The sequence below is a fragment of the Ixodes scapularis genome, unplaced genomic scaffold (assembly GCF_016920785.2).
Source record: "Ixodes scapularis isolate PalLabHiFi unplaced genomic scaffold, ASM1692078v2 PGA_scaffold2__306_contigs__length_199485367, whole genome shotgun sequence".
NCBI classification, from domain to species: Eukaryota; Metazoa; Arthropoda; class Arachnida; order Ixodida; family Ixodidae; genus Ixodes; species Ixodes scapularis.
The window spans coordinates 172418076-172444268 of record NW_024609857.1 but is presented as its reverse complement, the minus strand read 5'-3'; the positions used below and the strand labels follow the sequence as shown (position 1 = coordinate 172444268).

The 26193-nt window shown below is 46.3% G+C and overlaps 1 protein-coding gene across 2 annotated transcripts; it reads right to left on the bottom strand.

Moving 5' to 3' along the window:
* Positions 1–14178: 14178 nt before the first annotated feature.
* On the bottom strand, positions 14179–22866 carry LOC115329034. Of its 2 annotated transcripts, none has more exons than XR_005797787.2 (7): positions 22010–22866; positions 18813–18887; positions 18663–18728; positions 17445–17567; positions 15877–16089; positions 15078–15249; positions 14179–14312 (listed from the first exon to the last, which is right to left on the bottom strand). XR_005797787.2 is itself a non-coding variant. In XM_040222751.3 (7 exons), the coding sequence occupies exons 1-5, from the start codon at positions 19958–19960 to the stop codon at positions 16070–16072; spliced, it is 462 nt and encodes a 153-aa protein (XP_040078685.1). In that variant the 5' UTR covers positions 19961–19980; the 3' UTR covers positions 14179–14312; positions 15078–15249; positions 15877–16069. The 2 variants fall into 2 exon arrangements, 1 of the variants encoding a protein (XP_040078685.1); XM_040222751.3 differs by lacking the exon at positions 22010–22866 and adding an exon at positions 19783–19980.
* Positions 22867–26193: the final 3327 nt, after the last annotated feature.

Below are 26193 nucleotides of genomic sequence, written 5' to 3'. Positions count from 1 at the left end.
TTCACTCGTTCTTCAGCAGGAGTTTGCTGAACTGGAACAGAAATACAAGGACTACTCACACTTTTACACTGATGGATCAAAAACACCAACTTTCGTTGGGTGTGCGGTTTACTCCATTGCCTTCGAAAAAGTTAGACAACTCCATACTCTTGCAAATATTTTTACTGCTGAATTGTATGCCATTTCAATGGCTGTTGAGTACTTACTGGAGAACAATATCATGAAAGCAATTCTGCTTGTCGACTCCCAGAGCGTTCTTCTAGCCATTTCGTCCTTAACAGACAGTAAGAACCTTCTCGTGCAATATCTTCGGGTACGGTTAAACCGAGCACTTCAGGTAGGACACTTGATCAAATTCTGTTGGGTTCCTAGCCACGTAGGTATTTCCGGCAATGAGAAAGCAGACTTGCTTGCTGGCTCTGCAAAAGAGTCCCCAAAACTGCCTCTTGGCTTGCCACACCAAGACCTGATACCAATCATCCAGAAATCAATTCTGAAGTCATGGCAGTTGGATTGGGATTTGGAAAAAGAGAACAAGCTTCATGTTATCAAGCCCCAACTGGGGGTGTGGGAGAGTTCCTCCCATAAACACCGTCAGGTTGAAGTTCTCCTTTGCCGCTTACGAATCGGTCATACCCGTTTGACTCATTTGCGCCTGCTCTGTGGTGAGGACGTTAAACTTTGCGACAACTGTGGGAAAGCTATGACTGTTTTGCACATCCTGTGGCATTGCAAATCTTTAAACCAAGAGCGGCGATCATGTTTTCCAGAACTTTTTCGAAGTCACCTTCCCTTTCACCCATATTTTCTGCTTGGCGATCAACCATTAGTACCATTCAATCGAGTTTTAAAGTTCCTTCATAAAACTGGCTTTTTACACCAGCTGTAGCTTCCAGTTCGTATAGATTATACTTTTAAGCCTCTTGGAAAAACCTTTGTTTGGCGCAATATGGCCTGAGTTGCTCTTGTGCCAAAAAACCCCAATCATCATCATCATCATCCGCGCTGCTTGGACTTTTCAGTGTACTCGAATCAGCAAAGGCCGCCTTGGTGCCCATCTTTGCCAGAACTGACTTAGGAAATACATAGTCATGACAACACATGTTATGCCGTTTTAGTCCAGCACGCACAGTCAGAAAGGCATTGGCTATGAATGTTGCCATCTTGTTTCGGAGCTTGGACTTTACGATGTTTACCTGACTAAATACACGTTCCACTTCGGCATTGGACCAGGGTAGCAACTAGGACGCAGAGTGCGAAGCCCGAGAGTTCCTTGAAGGTTTTTTTTTCTGATGCATCTTTATACACCACTTCACTCCAGAAAGACACGACATCGGAAGTGTTCTCCCATGGAACCAGTGTGATCTTCCCCCATTGGAGGTCGATAACAGTGATAATCTCGGCTGGTGCACCTAAAAGTTCCATTAGGGGAATGAGAGACTCTTTGATCACTTTGAGCGTGTTGCCAGGGGAAAGTGGGGCTGTTTGTCTCATAATGTTAATGTTGTCAGGCAGCCTCAACTTCAGTTCCTTGAACAGATGTCGGTGGAATTCGCCGCTGCGTTTTCTGAACGAGTCCTCGGCTTCTGAGGTAAGACCCTGTCCTCTCATGTCTCGTATCTTCTTTTCAGCCTCATACCCAAGGTGGGGCTTTGGGTCTGCATAGCTGTCTTGATCACAAGTCAGTGGGTCCAGCCTACATGTTGGCAGAACAATCTTTTTGGCAAGGCCTTCAATGAGCAGGCTGAGGTCGTTCATTTACTTGAGAGGGTCGGCAGTGCTTGTATCAAGAGCCTTATTCACAACCTGTACCTCTGTAAGAGATGGATGCAGAAAGAGCAGGTAGGCACGGTTCATCTCATCGCGTTACATGGCATGCAACAACTCTGCCGTGTAACATTTCTCGCTGTGGCGAACAATGTTGAAGTGGGACTTCAGTTCGTTCCACTGGCCCAGGATACGTATTATGGCTGCTTCAATCGACAGCCACCTAAAGTTACTGCACCAGTTTCAAAGGTTCTCGCCCTTCATTCAGTTTTTGGTAGAGCAGACGGTAGGCCACTTGACGCATCAATAACTTCGAGAACCAACTGTAGGTCTCTCTTATAAAAAAAAGTCAAGGTTTCTTGGCAATGATTCAGACATTGAGCTGGACACTGCAAGCTGCAGTGAGTGGCTCGCACATCTCACAAGAATCGGTGACGGAATTTCAGCTTTCAGTTTCTGGTACACACCATTGTTGGTCCCAATCGTGACGGCTGCATTATCTGTTCCTAAGCCTCGCATTCTTCCGAGGTCCAGACCAACCCCCTTTGCACACGCCTTTAGCGCATCCACTATGGACTGGGTATTGCACTGCTGAAGCTCTGCTAGGCACCAAAATGTGGACGTTACGCTGCCCTTCCTCTCGCTGTAGTAAACAATTGCTACACCAGTCAGCTTGGTGACACTTTTGTCAGTGGATTCGTCCAAGATAAGGCTTAAAGGACCGCTGCCGAGGTCGTTTAGCAGATCGTTGAGGAAGTGTGGGTGCAGTACGTTCTTGATGATTCCACTACACTTCGTACGATGGAGATGAAGGTCTTTTGCAGCCTCGCTGTCACTGAAACTTTCTGCACATCACACCGAGATGATCCACGGACAGAACGGAGCAGTGCACGGTAACAAACAGTGCTATTGAAGCTTCTTCAGCGCTGGTTTCCTGGTGCTTCACAGGAAACGTGAGAATAGCTTGTCTTTTCAAAGAGAAACTTTCAGTCGCAGAAAGATGCTTTTTTGTCGCGGCATGGCTGACCATGTCGGCATGCTTTGCAACAATTTCGCACCTGCACGCACGGCACGCGGCCATCGCGGAATCGGAACTTATTTTGGTAATCCAGTCTTTGATTCGGTCATCCTTGAGCCACTCTCGTCTGAACTTTTGAGTGTACCTTTGCTTGATTTGTCCTGTTTTCTCCGTGATTTCGGTCTGCCAGGTTAAAGCCTCACTAAATGCCACAACCATGTGTAACGGTTTAGCTGCAGTAGCTGCACGTGCCAGAAAAGGCTGCGCTAATTGTTTCGCTGCTAGCGGGCTAGGTGCGCGACCAGCCCCACTCGAGTAGATTCGGGTTACTCCAGAGGGTCAGATCACGTGACAACAAAGCCAAAGCGACGAGGTCCCGCCTAGGTGGTGTTGCGCTAATGGCGGATAGTGTGGGTCGGGTAGGTTGGGAAGATATGTTTCCGGGGCGGGTGATGTCACTGGAATGCGAGGACGACTAACTTTTGGAACACAACTCGTAGCAGATTTTCAGATAAAAGTATTTAAAATAGTTATTTTGAAAGCAAGCTAGAAAACCCTCTAGATTTTATAAAAACAAGCTAGAATTTCCCGCTAGCCGCTAGACCATATTTTACCAGCTAGACGATCACCAAAAAAGGCTAAATCTAGCAGAAAAGAAGCTAAGTTGGCAACACTGCATCCCGGCCTGGCCTACCCAGTTTCTTTATTTCGCAGCCGCTAGATGGCGCTGCGTGTAGTGCCAAACTGCGTTGCCGGTTGCCTATGGATACCCGTGACAAGAAATGAACGGGTAGATTTTGGGCGGTAGCTAGCGCCATCTGCCCTATGCACACCGTTTCGGTTTCGGTTTCAAAACCGAAAAAGATAAATTCGCTTTATCGGATACAAATAATACTTAAAAACACTAAAATCATGGGAACCTTAGTTTCAAAGGTAGATTGGAAATAAGGCTGTCTCTAGTTTTGATACAAAATCACTCTTTATTTTTTTTGTTGTTGTTGCAAATGATGCCATAGTTTTGAACATAATTATTTTTTGCACTTGGCTAAATATGAAGATGGGCGACTTTAATTCACAGTATGGTTGAAGTTGTTTGTGTGCCTAAATTTTGTCACTTTACCTGTTGATATTTGACAAACATTTTACGCCATATCGAAATAAAAGGTCACGGCGAGATTGATGCGTTTTCCACTTATCGCTGATAACACGCCAGCTCGGTGCCCTTTTTGAGCATTGCACGGCGATCCGGTGCGCGAACAGATCGAAAGCAGTCTGCCAGTGCCGTAGCCAGGAAATGTTTCCAGGGAATGTTTTTCTTTGCTCAAAACATTCAAAAGTGAAAAAAAAAAAAACCAAGGAAGAGGAAAAGAAATCGCACAAACACAATTCTAGACACTATTTTTTTGTTTCTCAGAAGACAAAAATTCAACCTTTTTTTGTCTCGTTCGTCCGATATTTAAAGCGGAGAACTTTAATGTGGAGCAACACAAACACGCACTCATCAATTATAATAATGGACTTTCCACAAAAAAGTCCAGGGAGGCTCACAAAGTATAGGTGGTACTCACTGAGCCTGCAGGTTCGATTTTGCCAGGGAGCGCCACCGTCGATCCGCCATCTTCGAGGTCACGGTTTGACTGGCTTAGGCACGCGGCTGTCCGTTGGTAGTGTGTGCTAATTTCATATAGTTGAAGAAGCTTCGTCGAACAGAAGAGAGAAAAAGGTTTATCCCGGGGGCGGGCCGTTTTAGTTTCCTTGTTTCCGCCAAGTACCGTTTTTAAAGGCTGAACCGCATGTAAGCAATTTAGCGAGCGACGGGACGAGACGAGCGACAGTGACGAGACCCGTTTCGCTGTCGTTCGGTCACTCGCGGGACGAGGCGAACCGCATGAAAACAACGGGAGCAAGCGACCAAGGCGATTAGCAACGTTTTCTAGAAATCCAAAAACCGAGCGACGCGACGACCGACCGCGAGAAATCTCCGTTGCTCGTCTTCCCGCTCGCCAAATCGCTTACATGCAGTTTTTAAATTGCTTGGGCTAATGAAAAATGTGCCGCATTTTTCATAAGCCGCGCACTCTGTGAGCCGCACGGTATGTTCCTGCACACAGGGGTGGAACGGCTGCGCCATTTGCGCCATTTTGCGCCAGAGGCATTTGTCTGCGCCATCCTGCGCCATGTTGCGGAAACTGCGCCAAAGCCAGTTCCTCGCGCCATTATGCTCCAAATCTCAAAACGTGCGCAAAAAAAATTGTATTTTGTCTTGGTTTCGGTTTCTATCGACTCGATTGGCAACAATGAGCGCGTTTAGCTTGGTCGGCCTTGCAATCCTTTGTTCTGTTTATTCTCCCTGTGTATCCCGAATCGAAAGCGCGCACACACACACACACAAAAAAAAAAAAAAGAAACTTTGGGGTTGCATTCTAAGCGCTACACCACCTGCGACTGGATCGTTATTCAACCATAAGCGGGGTCGACTAGTAAAGCGTCAGATTGTGTGAGGCTCTGAGGCCCGGGATCCGCACGTCAGCCAGTTGAAAACAAATGAGCAAAATATGCGTTTAGTACTTCATCGTTAGAAGTTAGAACCACATTCCCGCAAGATAAATCGTGATTTTCTAGAACTGAAACGCGGTCCTATCCGAAACCTTGTCGACCAGCAGCTCTCACGCGAGCGATAGATCTGCTCGGCGTACTTTAACCTTGCTCCTGCTTATCGCCTCAAATACGATAACTCCGTTAATCGTAGTCTGCCGTCTGGATATTGAGTTGCACAATAGGATAAACTTGAAATTGGTTGCACTGTTCCTCCGCGCAACTACTCGTCCGTTGCTTAAACACGTCACATGGTTCACACATATAGAATTACTATGTCGAACGCGTGTGGGTTGTGCGATAGGCAGTGCTGGTTTGCATTTTGAGCAGCTGAAAGCCACTCAGAAAATACTAAGGACACTATATATATATCTTCAGAAACATGGTACTTGCTTTTTGGTTCTCATTAAGACTCACAAAGTTTCAAGTTTTCGAATTTTTTACACTGTTATGCCTTCCACCTAGATCCCTAACCACTCATGTTAATCTGCGCTGCAAAGCATAATTGAAATTGCTCCTGTGATTGTCTAAGACAGAACCTGAAGGCTGCAATAAAAACTGATTTGAGCTGCTCCTAGCCTGCTCCAGAATGTAGTTTTAGCTGCTCCCAAGCTGCTCCAAAACAACTGTTTCAGCTGCTCCCGTGGCTGCTCCCAAGTACATTTCATGAGTTCCACCCCTGTGCACAGGATTGAACACTGTAGGCACGACGACACAGCGGCGATGGAGCAACACGGTTACACGGCCGTAGTACGGAAAATCCACTAGAGAAAAATAATAAAGAAACTAGCAAAACAAAACAAAGAGTAATCACACCGTGCTACAAAAGCACCAACGTAGAAAAATTAGTTCTTGCAAGAGCTACCGCCGTGGGCACGGCGGGCGACACGGAGCGCTTCATGGAGCCGAGGGAGCAACGCGGCCGCGGTAAACGAGTCCGATAGCGACAAAAACAAACTAAAACACACAAAAAATACTCCCACGACGCTTCAAAAGCACCAGAGTATAAGAATAACCCCTAGTTTCGGTCGAAAATACCCTTTAAAGTTGTAAAATGCTGCTAAACCACGCTCAAAAGGTCCGGCCAGACGACACCCGCGATAGCAAGCGACCTCGAAGATGGCGACCGTGGTGGGCGATGCCGGCGAACCTAGCCAGTGACGTCAAGTGAATGTCACCTATTCCGATGCGTTCACTTTTTCGCGGAACACTGGGGTACCCAATGACTGAAAACTACGAGAGAGTGCCAAAGAATAGCGAAGTTTAGAATACGATTAAACGTAAAAACTGCAATGCCCACCGGGGCGACGAGCAAGTGAAGCGTCAGGCTCATTGTTCCTGTGCACATTTTTCAGAAATGATTGTGCTATGATCGTGTTTCGGGTTCTTTCCGTCCTTCGGTGTCGTTTTACGAGAGAGTGCCAGAGAAAAGTACCAGTTTCTATCGTTTTCTGGGGTCTAAACATTTTGTGGAAGCCGCCGTCGGTCGATAGAAGGACGCGAGAGCACCCTTTCAGGGCTGTCTTGAATGTTCCGGTGAATGTTCAGAAGCGCAATTCCTATACCCCGTTCACCCTTAGCTAAGACTAGAAGCTCCGCCTTCAGCGCGAGCTTTCTGCCCGTGCTAATACAAGTATAAACGTGCAGGTACGCGCAAACAAAGCACAGCGGAAGCCAGCGAGCTCGCGCTGAAGGCGGTGCTTCTGGTCTGAGCTTAGAACGGAGTACTACGCAAGCGCTCCTGGGACGTTGAAGCTCTCAGGTATGGCTTCAGTCTTCGGAGTCTCAATAACGAATGTTCCGCTTCAGCGGTGCTGGCGGGCATGATGGCCAGGATTTCCAGCAGGCGGTTCACATTACATTAGGATACTAGGCCTGGAGACAAAGGCACGTTGTCTGTACCGCTGAGACGCGCTAAGCGGTGTGGCCCCTTCATATCTGTGTTCAAACCAGAACTTTTCCAGACAATGCTCCGCACAGGTTGGTGATTTGCCCAAAACCGAGGATTACGACATTGAAACCGATGTCGTTGGCCATATCATTGCTCTCGCCTTGGCCGGACGATGCTGCCTGACGTGAATGTGCCGACTCTGTTGGAGACGTTGATGACACGCTTGAAGTTGTAGGTCAACAATCATTCTTGAAAATAGCGGCAAGCGACAGCTTTGGCTATTGAACTAATTTTTGATAGTATACATACGTAAAGGAACTTTCACGACTCACGTGTTGACCGCAAGATTATAAACATCGCCCACTGCAGCAATTAAAGAAGTACGCTGGGCACGCTTTTAAACCAAGTGACTATGAGCATTCCAGAGTTGCTTTCACGGTGCATATGGTGCCGCTTCTTTTTTTCTTTACACATTTTGGTTGGTGTATTACTGAAACTAAAGGAGTACAGGCGAGTAACCCCGAAAACAAATAAATGACGGGACAAAAAAAAAAATAAAGCTAAGCTTTTTTTTTTTTTTTGTCGTCGTGTTTGTTCTTCATTGTTGGGTTTCCAAAGTCAGAGTATTGCTATTTTGGAATTTTGTTTCGCTGCCCTGATAGTGGCATGGAGTCCTTGAGACTCATAGAATAGAGGAACTTCAGTCAAGCCGCCTGCATTCTCCGAGGCGAGGCCAGCGAGAGCCTTTTATACTAGAAGGGTTCGGCGCTCTATTGATCCAGCCGCCAGTTTGACAGCTCTGACCGAACAGTCTGGCAACTGTGCGCATCGCGTTCCGAGTTTCGTTATCCGCCATGATGTGCCTTGTCGTCTCGAGCAGGCATCCGCGTCTGACTACACACTAAACATTTTCACACCCTTTTTGGTGTAAATGGCATGGGTCACAACTCACCCCCTTATTGGTGTACGAAAACGCCCTAGAAAAAAATGTCATTTCTCACACCCTCAAAAGCCAGTGTAATTCCTTGGACCCTTCACATACAGGTGTGATTCTGCTCTACACCATTTTATAAGGGTGTAATGGCAGCAGCACAACCTTCAAAAAAGGCGTGATTCTGCATTGCACCGTTTTATTAATGTGTGATGGCAGCAGTACACCCTTTCAAAAGGGTGTACTGCAGCTAGAAGAGCATGGTGAAAAAAAAAAAAAAAAACAGGGTCTAGCGACAAAAAATTGGGACAACACATCACTGTCTTAAATATTCTGAGACGTGTTGTGTTGTCCCAATTTTTTGTCGCTAGTCTCGGGTTTTTTCACCATGATCCTTCACCGGCTCACTTGCACAGTAACTCATTTCATTCAGCTAGAAGAGGAAATACAAAATGTGTAACACATCCTCAGAATAGGGCACAGACCCCCGCAGCACTTCAGCAAATGCGTTTACGGAGAAATGATTGCCAACAAGTTGAAACCTCTGCACCATTGTATTTTTTCAATCCAGAAAAACATGCGTGGATTTGATCCTCAGCTGTTACGAATTCGTGACAAACCAATTCCACACTTCAAACGCGAGCATTTGTGACCTAATGTTAAATTTCAGAAAAAAAAAAGCTACAAAATTCATCGAGGCTTAAAATAAAACCAATAAAACGAAGTATCTGATTCTTAAGCCAATGGGGAACTAAGATGACAGCATCGTAAACATAAAAATTGAGAGCAAAATACCAAAGCAAAAAGCTGGAACCAAAAATTCAGGTGTTTGGTTTTTTGAAGACCTCTCTTGGAATACGCATGTCAACAAACTAAAAGCTGACTTGTCCCGAGTTACTGGCATTATTTATAAAATTCCAAATTTAATCCCTGCCTGGCTTAGCCTAACGTTGTATTACTCCCTATTTTATTCTAGGATCAGTTACGGCATCATTATGTGGGGCACAAGAACAGCTACAAACTACAAGAAACTAATCATTTTGCAAAAAAAAAAAAGAAATAAAAATACTACGGATATGTGGAAATTATAAAGACGACATAAGGTTTTTAAAACCGCAGACACTCTTTGTCAAGTATAATATTCTCAAGGCAAATCAAATTTATTATTTGAACAAAAAAAAGCGGACAAATAAAAATTCAGTTTTAAGTCAGCGATTGTCGTGTACATTCCTCTCACTCGTTCTTCCTCTAATTTTTGCGCTTTTGGCAGCAGCGGTGGGCAGGGGGCACGCCATGATGACCATAACGCTGCCGTCAGTGCCATCGCCATACTTTATATCGCCGCAATCGCTATAAATAAATCCCAGTTGAGTGATCTGCAATGAGATATGCTGCACTACAGCGAGAGCATGGGGCTCCTAACAGCGTTGCTCAGAGCCCTGCTAGGTGGCGCAAGTCACCGCACAATTCAAAGAGCGCTGTTGTATTTATTTTTCTGCTCATTTAAATTAAGTTCGGTTATTTCCATGACCACACTGATTGGCCACCGAGTGGCGAAGGGCTCGTAGCCAATTGGTGAGCTGCAATCGGCTTACATACAATTCTTTCGCGGAGGCATCACGGTAAAAAGGCAGCGGCCTTTGCGAAAGAGACAAGGAACGAAATAGCGCGCTCTTATCTTTGACATTTCACGTTGCGAATTTCTTTTCCGGTTCCGCACTATCGTGTGTAGCTTTGTTTTGACCCATTAAGTGATATCCGGTCACTAAAATTTGTTCTCACGACCATAAAAGTTTTAGTTCATGGTCCTTTTAAAGCTCTCGTGTAATAAACGGGTCTCACTTGAGCATCTCAAAAGTTGCTTTGTTATTCTCCCCCGGATATTTAACGCAGCCACAATGCAGAGCGCACAAGATGAGATAAAACTGAAAATACAAATGCAGCGCGTTTTGATCACATGCTTCACTGAGAGGCGTGAGAGTGACTGGTGCGCAACTCGGATTTTGACATTTTATGCGCTTTTTTGTAACATACACCATACGTATCTGAACGGGGAAAAAAACACTTTCAAATGTGCTGAAGATCACGGGACTCCGCGGGAACACTCTGTGCGCAATTCTTCAAGCTTACGAAGTTTCTTTTCTTATTTTCAGTGTACAACCACTTTTTTTTTTAATAAAATGGCATTATTTAAAACTCAGCACATTAATCATATTGCAAAGGTTGATTTTCTGATTTTTCTATGCTATAAAGCATAGAAAATTCGAGTTTCCTAAACAATCCCCAATTTCTGCGTTTAGCTCCCGAAGTTACCCTGCGCAATTGCCGCACCTCTCAAAAATTAGGCTAAAAGTAGGCGTTAATTACGTGAGTAAATGCGGTATGTTCCGCAGCTGCTGCCGAGCAATCGCATGACACACACCTTGTTGACACTGGCCAGCTATACGCAGTGCCGGTGGCTGGTGTGCCATTGCGGGAGATGTCTTACATACATTCTTCATCTCACCTTAACATGGACTAAACAGAAGGGCTAATTTAGCCCTTCTGTTTAGTCCATGCCTTCAGAGGGGTAATTTAGCAGCAGGGGCATCAGCAAAAGCTACCGGCTCGGACTTGTTAACATCACCAGTTAGTTCATGCTACGAGTAAGACGAAGTATATTGTAGTCACACCTTCACTTCCATTCTGCATGACGAAAAGCTTTACCATGTTCCTACGGATAAATCGGATGACGTATTAGGAGAAGCGTGTCACCCGAGCAATTAAAAGCTCGCAAGCTTAATTATAAGGCTGGCAAATCTCAGTAGACACACTGCTCATTCTTTGTCATTCGACTATACCCTGTAGAATCAAGGTACACAACGTTTTGTTCCCCGGTTGACGTGTGTGACTGTGGATACACGTCGACAAGTTCACTAAGGGCAGACGCCAGTGCACGCGTGCATTGGCTCTGTTTCTTGGGTTTGTAAGACGTTCACTAGAAGTTGGAGAGCTCTGTTTGCCTTGCAAGAGAGAGGGATAAAATGGAAAGAAGCGTTCTTCCCGTCTGTAGTGTTTGGCTAGGAACAGAGGCTACGTCCGAAGACTGCGTAAGGGAACCGACTCTAGAGGAGCACTCTTCAGCCTCCTTGACCCTGATAGCTCTTCGTATCCTAGCAAGTATAACAGCGTTTGATGCCAGACGATCTGAAAGCTGCAGCTGCAAACGTGTCTTCCAATGGATTCTCGTACACACTGTAATTGGGGACAATGAACGCGCTAATGCTCTTGCTCAGAAGCTTATTGAGGTGATGACTTCCTTACAGTCTTCCTTCACAGGCTAATCGAGGCTGAAAGTCTAGTCAAGGACATCATCCAAATACAGCACCCAGATCCCGAGACTGTGACAAGATGACCCCCTACACCAGTACCACGCTGCATTCAAGCGTGCTGATAGCGCTATGCTACACTAACTCTGAGCAATCTACATCAACACTCATGCCACCCTTCACCAGTAAGAAAAAGTGGACACACCAAATCGGCGAAACATGTAAAGCACCAGAGACTCTGGATCACTTATTTCTGGTAGGCCTGCAGTTTTTGGCCCCCCGGAAAAACCTCACAAACAAGCTGTGCTAGGATGGATTTTCTCGATTCATGCTAAAAAAACTTGACATTCTCCTCGGGCCCTCCGAGCAAAATGCAGCCCGAGTTTACAGCTTTACTAAGCTTCCTTAAGGAAAGCGCTCTCACAGACCGAATTTAGAATGGTCCTGTGTGTCATCATCAGACGGTAGACTCTAGAACGTATTATCACCATTCACCGAATATATCCAATGTCTCTACCCTTTTTGTCCCACTATCCACCTCCCAGCCAGGGGCCCTAAGTTGGGCGACGGGACAAAGGGACGAGGACAACAGCACGCGCCATGATTGGATGGCGTTAAGCGTGACCTTGACTGCCTAGCAGAGCCTCCTTTGATTCTAGCCACTGGAGCTTTCTCTCTCCTCTCTTATGTTGACGACCACCCCCTTCAGCGGTGACGTCACACAAGTTGGCGATAGCGTAGCGCCAGGTGCCCCCACATTCTCCCTAGCGCTCCGCTGAACGAGGTTGTGAGCGTCTGCTACGGTCATCTGCTACATACCAAGGGACGAAGCCAAAGTCGGACACGTCGGAATCGCAGGTTTCGCCGGCTAATCGAGAGGCAGTGATAAAGTTTAGAGGGAGAATGCCCGTTATGGTGCCGGTAGTTTATGAGCCGTCAGTAGAGGTCTCCAATAAGGCTGACGACGACATGCTGTGGGCACAAGTCATCACCCGAGCACGCCATCAGCCCTGCAGTAAAGGGCCGGGTTGTGCCACAACTCATCGCACAGCCATTGTGCCACATTCTTCGAGAGGCGGTAGTAACGGCGAAACTTCTTGTTGGAAAGGTCGAAGGCGTTTGCTTGACCGTAGAACCGCCGCCACCTTCGAAACACAGAAAGCAACAACGCCACCATTGCCGCTTCGGAGCCTTCGAACAGATGGATGAATGGGATAGATAGATAGATAGATACGGCGTAACCATTGTCGTACTAATTTGTTTTACAAAAGCTCTCACTTCTAGTACCAGGCATGCAGGATAATGGGAGCTTTCTGCCAACCAAATTGGAGACCGTTGCAACAAGCGGATTTCTTTTCGAAGTTGAAAATGTATATATATATATATATATATATATATATATATATATATATATATATATATATATATATATATATATATATATATATATATATATATACATACATATATACATACATACACACATACATACATATACAGGGTGCTTCACGAAAGGTGGACAAATTTGATAATGAGAAAACTACGCGTGGCAACAAAAAAGGCTTGTGTTGTTTTGGTCCTGGGCCAGGGGCCTATTTAGGAATATTATTAAAGTCCGGGATAATTCGATTGTTAATTATTCTTGCGTAATTAGCTTTTTTTAATATTGGATTTAAGGGTATGGTTTCATTTAGGAAATCGCTCAGCATCATCAAAAAACACTAAATCAACAAATTGCAGAACGATAGAAGGCACGCGAATGCATTTTACGGCTTTCTGAAAAACCGTACACATTCGACGGGTTTTTAAGTTTTGGTTCGCTAATGGATCGCATCTCGGCCCCGGCGGCACCGTGCCCCGTGGAGAGATAGTGCAACCAGCCTCTGCTGTGTCGCACAATGACAGCGCAGCAGAGGTTGGTTGCACTCTCTCTCCACGGCTAGGCCGGGGAAAGCCGCAATTCTGACCTGTCCGACGTCTTCTGCTTCGTCCCTTAGATTATGGCAGAGGGTCATATACCTTCGTTGCATACGCCAGTGGAGCACTAGGGAGAATGTAGGGACGCTTGGCGCTACGCGGTCGACAGTTTCCGTGACGTCATGGCCGAAAGGGGGATCACCAATGTACCGGTGGCTAGAATGTGAGGAGGCGCTACTCAGCTCTGACGTCGCCTGGCTGGCGTTCGTCCCGCCGTCTAATTTAGGGCGCCATGTTCATACATGCCCCCCCCCCCCCCCCCCCCGAGAGACTCCCAAAGAAATTGGTACTTTTCCTATCATAAATGAAACAACACTACCATCAACGTTACCAACATACATTGAGAAGACTGTTGAGTTCATTACTCGGTATTCGCTCCGTAGTACTCGCTGTAGCATCGTCGGGAAGTCAGCGGATATGTCATCTAATCGATAAAATGAACATTAATTTTCAGCAAAGCCGGCAGAGAAGCAGCCCGATTATTTCCCTTTCACACGTTCTGCATATTTGCGAGTTCACACACAGAGAGCGTGATTGCGCGAATTAGCTCACTCTGTGGTGGAAGGTTACCAGATGGCACTCGGATGTTTTAGGGGTCCTCTGCTCTATAATATGCACTTTGTGTATGGGCGCTCCTCAAAAATAAATAAATAAATAAAAGAAGCACACTTGAGCTTATAAATGTATCCTTTTAGGTTTTATGACAAAGGACAGCAGTGAGAAGGTTTGCGAAACTTGCATCTTCCTCCACAAACACCAGCTTGAATGCCGCCGCTTCTTTCACATTGCTGGACAAGATTTTCAGGGCTGCCACTGCCAGGTTGTCTGACAAACAAATTTAAAGGACATGACTTTACATGCGCAAGTATCCGAACGGGCAGTTGCACAAATCGCGGTTTCTCCCCAGATAAGCAGTCGAGAACCATGCAGGTAACCCTTTGCTCCATTTGTCCTGAGACTAAGAACAGTGCTAGCGACAATTACATGCTAAAGAGGATACCAACATCACTATTGTCCCGCTCAGTGTTGATAAAAAAAAAATGTTGGGTTGTGTGGATGTTCCAACAGTGCAAAGTTGGTCAGCCATTTTCAAAGATGTGACGAGCCTCTCGTTATGAGCAATCTAGCCAGTGCAGTACGACCCCTAGCATGGGGTCTTTAACGTGCATCATGCAGTAGTGATACACGAGCGTGTGCCGGTGCAATGCTCATCGAGATCGAAATGGGCAGAGGCGGGGATCGAACTAAGCGTTCCTAATTTCTTTAATGTGGCTTTCGCTCTTCGTGCTCCGAGCTGAGATGCGCTAGACCACTTGGTCACCGTTCCCCCTTGGTGTTGATAAAACGCAAAAGCATAATGAGTGGCTCCGTTGGCAATGGAACTCAAAAGGCACAATCGGGGGCACATTTGGGTCGCCGAAACCTATGTTTACTATACCTTATCCCTCCACAAAGTCACTGTAGACAAGGTTCACCCCAGTGGATTCCAGCGAGACTCCTAACTGAAAGAATATTGCATGAAGCTGCCCTAATGGTGTTCTTGGTAAGTCTCTCAGCACTTAAAAATGAAGTGAAATACATTAAGCTTACGTTTCGCTCATTTGCATTCAGTGTCCTGAGCCAAGATGTTTTCAACGTCTTGAAGGAGCTTTTGCTTGGACGACAAAATCTTGCGTGTAGGAAGGCTTATCACGCTTGCAATACCTTGGGCCATCGACTGCATTGGCTCCATCTTCATTTGTCTTTCGAAATATTTGATGAACTGAAAGTAAATAATGCATGTGTGTGTGGATGAATGTCACTGAAGATAAGAACATAAAACCAATATTCCAAGAACACCACATACTCTCAATTTTAACCCACTATAAATATTTCGAAATATTCAGTTACTTTCCTCACTTCTAACCTAAATAAGTTTTCCTGGTGCTTCTACAAACAGGGAGTACAAGTGGGTGTTTAGCATGCACGGCACCAGAGATAGACTGCCATGTATCTTGGAAACATGTTTAGTTTGTACAATGATTTTGTGAAGGCTAAAACCCTTCAAACTATAGCTACAAGCTACAGGTACACACCGCCTGGCAGTGTAGAATTCTATGTGGAAGCATCCCAGCATTCAGCTGCATCAAGAGATGTCCTGTTTCATAGTCCCAGTGCCATTTGCACAACATACAAAGTGGTTCAATACCAGACATCCTGCTGGCTTCTCAAGCAAAAAGACCCCCTGCACACGTGCACGGTGATACCGCTGCTCAATGGTATGCTCACACCCCACAGTCTTAGAGTGCTTTAACGAGAAGCTGCCTAAGTAGGAAACGTTTCGGTGAAAGGGCGAACAAGTAAGTACGTTGTAAGGGGAAGTATGGCATGCCACACAAGTAATACTTACCCTCCTGGCATCCGTAAGGTAGGGATATGTTTCCTTGACAGAAGGAGCGTCCATCGTTGAAAGGTTCCGAAGCCTTCTGCTCGCAGTGGCATCCATTCGCACATCAATCTGCTCTTCGTTCGGTGCCACCTTTTTTCCCTCGTTGCATAACCACACCTCGTGTGCCTCCAAGCTGGTGGCGTCTTCTCCCACCTCAGGCAAAGTGCACAATGTCTGTAAATACAAATCGTTAATATTTCACAGGATTTGGAAAGAATTAGAATGCGCTAATTGTGTTGTGAAAAATGTGCTGCACATTTCCCCGTACAATGTCTCACTAGTTGTGTGTAGCACAGGCGACGGTAATGCCGGGTGAGGGGAGAAAGGGAAAGCACTTGGAAGCCTGGGGAGGATCAGATAAACCTCCTACTTTCTCCAACGTTCTTAGGGCTCGCCCTATATTGTCCTCCTCTTCCTGCTGCCTTCCCAGGACCATTTTCATTAGTTCTCAGGGGCCCACCAGGTGGAGCAGCCTGTCTCGATGGCCACGCGTTCCGGCCTTCGGGTTTCATTCCGTGCCGATTGTAAATATTGGTCATCAGAATGGGAAGATGATTATGCTCTATAAATTTCATTTGGGTTGGACCGTAAATAAGAAAAAAAATCTCAAGAAGCAGTGTTCCCTTTTAACTGAAAGGTCTCAAAGCCTTTACATGCATGCAGTTTTTCTATGCATCTTTTGAAGAGACGGACTTACATTTAGAGGTGCCGTGGGTTCAGTGACAAATATAAAATGAAATATTTTTATATAATAACAGAATGAAGGAGTATAAAAATAAATTAAGCATAGTAAATCGCAATTTCAGCGGTTCATAGGCTGTTTACCGAATCATACAATAGCGATCAGCTTTTTAGCGCCAGTTGCGAGATGTTCGTAGTCTCCGCATCCGGGGGGGGGGGGGGGGGGGGGGGGGGGGGGGGTTAGTAGCTTGTTTTTGGAGACCTGATCCTGATACCGCCCCAAGAGCAGGCCTTGGAGCATGCTTGTAAATGGCAACTAGAGCTCCCGATAACAGCACTCAACAAAATAAACTCCCCAGTGTTAAACAAAAATTTAGATTGCAGGAGAGCTTTTTTTCTAAGTAGAATCAAAACGAAGCAGGCTTTTCTCTAGATCCATAATAATTCGGGTGAGCTTTTCTCCCGGTTTCGTTTGAACACCACCCACTTGGTGATTTGCAAGGGATGGTTCCATCAATCTTCTAAGAAGCACAGCCTTACTGTTTGCATTTTCTGGCAAAATTAAGCCTGAGCAAGGAAGAAGATGGTACAGTCAGCCAGGCACATAGCCAGGATTTTGTTTCGGGGGTGGCCCGCCCATGTCAAAATGCTGTATGGGGGAGAGGGTAGAGGAGGGTCCCAGCAAAATGAAAAATTTCGGGGGGGGGGGGGGGGGGGGGGGGGAGGGCCGGGCCTCTCCCCTGGATATGTGCCTGCAGTCAGCCCCTCTTACGTTACCTAGATGACAGAACTCACTCAGCCTTCAACCTATGTAGGCCGTAACTGTTTAAGAATAAATGAAGACTCACAGGTTGCTCCATCATTCGCCTGGATCTGTGAAGGCTCTTCTACCCGCTGTGACTGCTGCTTCGATGCCGGAGCAGAATTACTAGGACCGTCACTTGAACAGGAGCTTGATGGGGCCTGTGGGGCTGAATAACAAGAAACATTAGCAGCAAGAAGTCCTAGCTGGGCACCCTCAATTCCTGTCACAACACTAATGATTACTGCTGTTTAGTGAATGCACAAACACTACTTATGCTTCCATTACTGGAAGATCATGGAGGTTGTGGATTTGTATAATGCCTAGCCCAAAACATACTTAAGAGAACAAGTGAAATATATATAGTGTATCAATGCTGCAAAGCCACAAATAAAAACAAGCATCTTTCCTCGTGGGCATGCCTTTTGGTGCGAAAAAAAAAGAGAAAGGGTTGAAATCACTCTAAAGCAAGGTCCTGAGGTATGCTGCACTGCACTGCATCTTTATTTATCACGTGGTGCTCGCGCTCTTTCGGAAGCTTCGTATGGCGTCTAAATGTTAACTTATTCATCTTTGTTTGAGGTATAACAAAAAACTAAGATTAATAGGTATCTTAGAGCGCAAAGGAAACTCCTGACAAAGCGCAAGCAGACGTGTAGACCTGTGCGCCGGTCAGACGACGGTGGCGGCGCCCCGAAGCAGACGAACCTGTGCTGCGGCGCCGACGGCAGCGTGGAGAAACGCGTTGAAGCGGCGTTCGCACAACGCGCACCGTGCGGCGGCGACGCAGCACGGCGGGCGCGGGCCTACCACGTGACCAGCGGCGGCTCCCGATGGGCGCCAACTACAAACTCGTATAGCGCCGTAAATATAGCTCTAAAATTTTTTTTTTCTTCGTTGTAAAATCATTTTATGACATCCTTTTTCATTCTAAGCTGTTTAAAAAAAAAATGTTTTTTTTTTCCTTTGCATGTGTCCTTTAAAGCAGGAACAATTTCGACAGTGAGATTGTTCACGTAGAGAGCTCAGCTGGGCTGCTAAAGCATGTGATGCGTTTACGGGTCTAGGGCACAAGCAAAACTGATGAATAAGCTTCAGACTATGGCCATCACCTTGCAACCAAGATGAGGGATATTTTGGGCGTTAAAGGTTGTGCCCTTTCGAAGGGAGGGGACGGGGGTTTGTTGAAAACACTGAAGGCAAATATTATCCTAAAGAGCCCTTCAGTAAAATAGCGCAATAAATATTTTTATTTATTACTTACATAGTACTGGTATCTGCAGACGGGGATGAGTCGCCTCTGCTCTCATTTCTACCGGTGCTGCATTGTCTAGGTAGTAAAATATATATGCCCATTAAAATACAGTTCATTATTTCCCACCATCTTTCTATAAAAAATTTAAACTCTGATCACCGGAAATCTCCGAGGACTCAATGGAACATGTGTGTATCCACTTGGTAAGCTTTTTCTCCGCTCTTTGGTAGGTGCCTGTAAGGAAAATTAGATTTAAGTGCCTCCTTTATACAAACAAAAAAACCTGCCTCTTCATACGAACAAATTACAATGCGCTGCACTATAGATGTTTACCAACCGTATGCAACCAAGCTAAAAGCCAGTGGAAAATCGATACTTTCAAGAATCTACCCTCTAAGCTGGTATTATGTTACCAGCAGGAACTTTAAATTTTGGTAGGACCTGGACAGATATTTTGAGCAACTTTGCTCTTATTTTTTTTTACTTTTGTATGAGCATGGTAGATATATAAAGTCATTTTGAGCAAAGGACACAATTACTGCAGCAATCCATCGATGTGAAAGAGGTCTCCACTTACTATACATGAAGACTTAAAGCTGGCTGACACAGTTAATCGCGTTGAGTCCAACAGAGGGCGACTGCAATCGCTTGTGACACTTAAGATAGCGGTGTCTGCGAGAACATGCCTATGGCAGCATTACCAGTGCATTTGCCGTTTTAAAGGGGTACTGAAACGAAAATTAAAGTTTAGCTACCGTATACTCGTGTAAGGACCGCACTATTTTCCCGATTTGAGGGCAAATTTTCAAGATGCAGCCCATACACAGATAAAAAAAAAAAATCTGTATCCACATTTCAAAATGAACGTACATGAGCGCGCTCGGCTGCAATGGTCGGAAACGCCTCCACTCCGGTATCCGGACTCAATCGTCAGTCGGACTTAATTAGTTTACATACTGCACAATACATTTTTTTCCTTTTTTGCCGTATTTGATAGCATGCGCAACAACTTTCCGCTCGAATCGCGTATGACTGTTGAAGTGGTACTTGCCCATAGCTCTCAGATTGCGCGAAAAGGCAGACAAATCGCGACAATTTGACACGAATCGAAGAACAAAAGGATACCTACCCAGAGCGTACAGTGGCGTTCGGAAACCCGAGTGCACGCACAAGCCCTGCCCACCGAATTCCCATTCCTCACGCTTGCCACGTAACCTGACATATCCTTTTCTCAATGCTTTGCCGCAACATAAACGCATCCCGACAGTGCGGCCGACCACGATCGAGGTCGACAGCCATTGTGCCATACGGTGATACGGATGAGTGGAGAGCAAATATCGGGGATGCGGACACGTGCCGCTATGTGCTCGGGCGGTGGCTAGCGCCACGTAGCCATATATGTTCATAGAAACGTGGTATTACAGTCGGCGCGCCTCGAAAGCGAGGGGGTGCAGCCCATACACAAATAGTTTCTGTAAATATTTTTTTTTTGCAATACTTTGTCCTATATACGGGCGTACGACTCTTACACGGGCGCAGTCCTTACGTACAATTATACGGTATTTTGTTCAGAAACAGGCAAAATGCGATCACTAGTGTACGTAGATGACAATGGCACGATGGTATCTTGAGCGGGTCGGTCTAATTTCCTTTCCAAGCGCCACAATCTTGCTGGCACTCGATGAGCGGCGGTCGGAGGGTGCAATGCGAGCTGGGATGTTCAGTGATATCCATGATGTCATAGCTCCGAGTACGGGCAAAGCTACATGGAGGCTGGCATGATAATCACGTTTGCCACATGAAGGCGTCAGCATGTTGCAACTCAGCCGTTTGAGATAACCAAAGCTCAAGAGAAATCGCAACCCAGCGAGAGCTCCGTGGCTCCGCCACCCAGCGGCCCAGGCGAGATCGCAGCGAAGGCCGAGTCAACCAGTCGAACCGTGTGTGTGTGCGTTGTGCACTGCGATCTGAACCACTTCTTGTGGTGTGGTGTTCTCGTGTTTTGTGTTGGTGTGCGACGTGACGTCCGTGTGCTCAATCAAGCGAGTCTGTGCAATGCAGCGCAAGGAGGGCTCTCTGAAGATGTGATAGGCCTAACGAACGTTGGACCCGCTTGTGCAGAGAGCTGAAAAAAGCCTGAATTTCGAGGACGTGCGCAACGTAGACTAACTTGGAATTAAAGACAACCCCACACATATGCAAAGTGTTATCATGCGCTAGTCGTGCATATTGGCAGCTGTTCCCACTTTGATTGTGCCAGGGCCGATTCCATAACCATGGCTCAATCGAACGAGTACCGAAACGACTACCTTGGTGCTAACGATGTCAGCGAGGACAAGGATCCTGCTCTCTGACATGTTTTCGGAAAGGAGATCTGGCCTTCAATCATACGTCTACGATCCCTCTGTTTCGTCTTCGTCCGACCTTCGACATGCTCATTGAACATGAGTGCTAGCCAAACACTGACGCGGCACTCGTGCCTAATCATAGTCCACGATCAACCTCAGTGTAACTATATCGATCTGAAGCGGTGCAGAAACCTTGTCTATATATGTTCCATCTCTCAAGTTGTGTGCAGCAAAGCAAAAGCATGGGCATGAGGTAGTAGATTGGTTCGCCGTGGCCAGCTCTACGCCGACTTTCTCTACCAAGGTTTAAAAAAAAATCGCGTTCAAGCCTAAGCAACCTAAAATGGGTAAGCCGCACTTCCGCAGACTTCGTCGGAAGTCGTTGCATCACATGCTGCTTTTGCAGCATGTGATGCAACGACTTCCAACGAACCTTTTGAAGCATCCACGAAGTGTCATTTGGTTACTGTTGAATTATTTTTAAAATTCCTTTTGGTGTTTTTTTTGATAAAATATAGGTCTTTGAGAGGTGATACCACTGCCTAGCGGACATGTAAACAATAAAATGACTGCTAGAATTTTGTTTCCGGATCCCTTTAAAATGCAGTGGGAAGCAGCTGTGATTGTGTCTACATGCATTTTGAAAGAGTAGATCTGCCATCTCGCAAAGGCAATCTTGATTTAAGCGTTTCAGACGGTTGCAGTCGCACTTAACGCTACTGTGTGAACCAGCCTTTATACATCAAGACATTAATTCGTATCTCCATTCGTATTAAGACATTAATTCCTATCTCCGTTGTTTCGAACCATAAACTTGTTGTCTAATGTGAATCCCCTTAGAAGTGTAACAAATTCTCAAAATCACTAACTATGGAATGTGCTAAGTTGTGATAATCTGGTGTTTCAATCCAAATGTCATGTACTTGGTAGTTCTGACCCCCTTTTGGAGTAATAAAACTTGTAATCACAGTCATGCAGAGAAGGAGAGAGAGTATATGCACAAATTACTTGCTCGAAGTTCCCAGTACATCAACTGAAAAGGGCTCCCACCCTTCCTCCACAGTGCCTGGTGAAGCCTCCTGCTTGGCCAGGGCCGGAGCATCCAGGCCTGCATCTTTTGATGGCCAGTGGCAGATCGCACGATTTTCCGACAGCCATGAAAGGGGCACGGCTGCCACACAGTCTTTTTCTTGTGGAAATTTCACCACCGCAAATTTTTTCATTCTGTACAGGGAAGAAGCAGTGAAGATAGGCGTCATGTTTACTAACTGCATATCCTGTTCCAGAGCTCCCCAAGGAGCAGCGCATGCACCACCTGTCACAAACAAATATGGACCCAGGTTTGCAGTAACAAGTGGCCCTGCCGTCAGTCGTCACATATTATTGCGGCTAAGGTATCACAGCCACCATGTGAATTAGGATACTACTACCAATACGATCTGCCGAATGCCCCACGAAAGTGGACGAATGCTGAAGACGAGATTTGCACTCGTCGTACTAAGCTGAACTTCCCTTCATTCGCAAATACAACAGTCGGTTATGGTACGTTCAAAGTGCGGGTGCAACACCCCAATGTTTCATAAGGTACACAAATGAAAGTGCTACATGCTTGACTGTTTCGCTCGCACAACGCCTGCTCGCATTCTATAAGAAACCGTTACGCTTATTGCCCACAGACCAGCGCATTGCGCCAACAGCCAGAACATACTCTTAGAAAGCGGCCTTTATATCGATACCGCCAAAACAGGCTGCTTTGGCTTGCAGTGTCATGCACCATATAAAGCTCACAACAAAGCATTAAAAGACGTTTCATTTAAATATTTTTTGCTCTAGTGATACTGCAAGCAAATAGCTGCTACCGTACCAAGGCTCAATTGTAAAATTACAGTAAAACCTCGTTATAACAAAACGGGATATAACAAACTAATGGATATAACAAAGCAATCATAATTCCCCTTGCTTGCTAATAGTGGGAAGAAATGGACATTGGCTATAACAAACTAATGGTTATAACGAAATAATTACGACCGCTCCTTCAACTTTGTTATAACGAGGTTTTACTGTAGAAAGAGAAATGCAAGCTTGAGGACTCGTGTAATTTTTTAGACGTTCTTCGAACACAAACGTGTGGACTCCGCCATTGTTCTTGAAGAGAACGCGAATGCCTCGCGCACATCAGCAGGAGTTACCGTGACGTCGATCGCGGCAGTTGGTCGTGGGTAAGGGTCGCTACATTCTTCGTTAATTTGCTTACATTCGAGTCTCTTTGGGTACTGTTTTGGTCTCTATCAACTTTGGCAGTGAGAAGGGCTAAGCCCCTGATGCGGCCATTTAAACCAAATTAATGTAAACGTCTGAAGGCACCAAACTGCCCAATCTTACCCGAGACGAAGCGCCTCGAGCATACTCTGTACTTGTCGAAAGATGCGTCGAAATCATTCCCGTTGACGCGTGCGAGTCATTAGAGTTTTCTTCTTGGAGAGCGAGCGAGTCCGTCCGCCTGTATTCCCGAGATATTGGAAAAGTAACACCCAGAATCTTCGGAGGTTGCTCTCCCCATTTTTCGTTTACCCAGTCTTCGTACGGCAGCCAAATGTCACGCACAACAGCACACTGGCCCTGTAGTAGCCGATTCACACGACGGACTGAATCGCGATTTTCGTCTGCGGACCGTGTACCACATGGCCGGCACGTCACCGATTCCTGCGATCCGCTCCTCGTCACGAACTGATAAAGTCGAGCGCCTTTTTCACGAGCAGGTCTTTGGCAGGAGATTGACTTGAAAGCGTTTAGTCTGGCAACGGCATATGAAAATTAAAACAAAAATGGCGCATTGTTGTGTTTTCTGTGTTCGTTGGTTCATTTTGTCGCGCATTTCCTGGCTGCACATGTGAAAGAAACTGCCCAAACTTTGTTCGGCTGACGCGACGCAGGTTCCGGATCTCCTCCGGGTCCGTGTCAAGAAGTTCCCGTCAAAATTCGTCTAGTACACCGCGATAATCCTTGTATGTCAAGTCGGGATTCCACCGAGCAAGACCTCTCTTGTGGCTGTGGTGTACTTGAGTATTATGCACGGGCGCACAGTGCATGAAGGCATCTCCAAACGCCCCTCCGCGAACCCAGAACTTCTTCGCTTCTATGCCGAACCCTTCTTGAACAGGACCATGCCTGTGTCACTGTCATGCTTTGGGTTAGCAAGGCTAGTGGCGCTTCGCAAGACGCCTATGACGACGTTTTGTCTCGATCTGTGCGTAACGGCGGCGTACGATTCTTTATCACGGTGGCCAACGTTGCTTTCTCTCTTGGACAACGGTGCCATGTTCGAGTTTAGCGGCACTGTGGGTGGCGAACAGGGGCCCTATGTTGCACTTTTTGGACCCCCACGGCGACTAGGGAGAAGGAAGTGACGTCAACAACGCAGCAAACGCGGATTGGATGTTGATGAAGAGTCGTTGATGAAGAATTTCTGCAGAAGAAACACCCAATCTGCGTCAGCTGCGTTGACGTCACTTCCTTCTCCCTAGTCGCCGTGGGAGTCCAAAAAGCGCAACATAGGGCCCCTGGTTCGATCCGTCCTCGCTGGCGTCTGCTCGTCGTCACCCTCGCGTGGATGCGCTTGAGAGACGGACGAACTAAAGCCCCTGATAAAGGCGTTTTTTACAAGTACCGCCAACCATTGTTGTGGAAACGCGCGAGACACGTGCCACGAGCGGGTACTCCGCCGCCATTCGCTTTCAAGAGCCGCTCATTTGAGTGCTGCGCCGCCATTTGCTTCCAAGGACCGCCCGAGACACGGGCCACGTGCGCTCGCTCATTTGACGCTACTTGCAAGACAAACGGAAGCATATCGAGGGGCTTTAGAATGAACCGCGGACAAGTCGTCATGTGATCAATTCGTCCGCGAATCAGTCTGTCGTGTGAATCGGCCTTAAGCTGTGGTGTTGCCTGAACCACACAAGAATCGCCAGACTGCGCAGTCGCGAAAACGCGGTCAGCATGGGGCGGTTTTAGACCGGTTTTTCAGCCTCTTGCGACGTCTTAGGACCATCTCCGCAGCAGCGCACCCGGTCCTAAGACGTCGCACAAGGCTTAAGAACCGGTCTGCTCTTTCTCGGTCTGATATATGTGAACGGCGCTTAAGCGCGACCTCGTCGCACAAGTGAAAACATTGGCTGTACAAAATCCCGTGCAGAGGAGCAGCTGTCAAAGCCTGGAGCCATTCGAGGCCGCGCTTATATTGCTCCGACCCGAAAACACGGCGCGGCTTTCCGCTTGTTGAAACGCACGAGGTAAGGCTTAACCAAAAGTGTAAACCTGCAACATATTAAGTAAGAACTATTGTTGAAACGCACGAGGTAACGCTTAACCAAAAGTGTAAACATGCAACATATTAAGAATTATGTGCATGCTCACGCAGATAACGGGTCGCAGCGTGAACGTCGAAAACGAAGCAAGGAAAACGGTCGAAAACGAAGCAGGGAAAACGTTTGACAACTCGCTGACAAGGAACACACAGAACCCTAACGGCCCTCGCATCCGGGATCCGGGATGTGTTCTGGCCCGTACTCGACCACACCGCCACCTTTGCGCTAAAACACAAAATTTCATTATTGTAAAATCAAAGCATTTCTGAATGAAAACGTTATTTGGAGCAATAAAAACATTCCTAAAATACGAAATATGCAGTCGTAATTAACCGTAAGTTTGAACACGTTATGGGTGGGTGCTGTCTGGGCACTTGCTCGGCACACTGGGTACTGCGCCAGGAACTCTGGAACTCGTTCTGAAATGGTGTGTTTCACGCAGTTTCACGCGTTTAACTAATATATATATATATTTTTTTTTTCGTTTCTGGATTTCCGCCTTATGAAGTAATTTGTTTAATTGAGAAACCGTCTCCGACATCGAGTACATAAAATCGTTCTGGGTTGGCGTGCGGGAGAGTGGTATAGAAAGGACCGTGTCAATAAAGTTAGTAGCTGCGTTTGAGACGTCCCGTGTGTTATTCCCTTTTTCGTCCGCCGCCTCCGGCTTCCAAAAATGTAAAATAAAATCGTTTTCGTTTTTCTTTTTTTTTAACATAGACAGTCAGTTTTATTACAGATCCGAATCCAATCCACAATCCAGCGTCTGCTAACCTGTTGCGCTAAAGTCTTCCGCCTGCGCTGAATCATCCGTATGCCCGCTCCTTC

Excerpts from the sequence above, each read along its gene's own strand:
- LOC115329034 (XM_040222751.3), bottom strand. The coding sequence starts at position 19,960 with ATGGCACAATGGCTGTCGACCTCGATCGTGGTCGGCCGCACTGTCGGG. Across the intron at positions 18,729-18,812 it reads TGAGTCCTCGGAGATTTCCG|ACAATGCAGCACCGGTAGAA; the intron begins GTGATCAGAGTT and ends TTTACTACCTAG. Across the intron at positions 16,090-17,444 it reads GGCGAATGATGGAGCAACCT|ACATTGTGCACTTTGCCTGA; the intron begins GTGAGTCTTCAT and ends TTGTATTTACAG.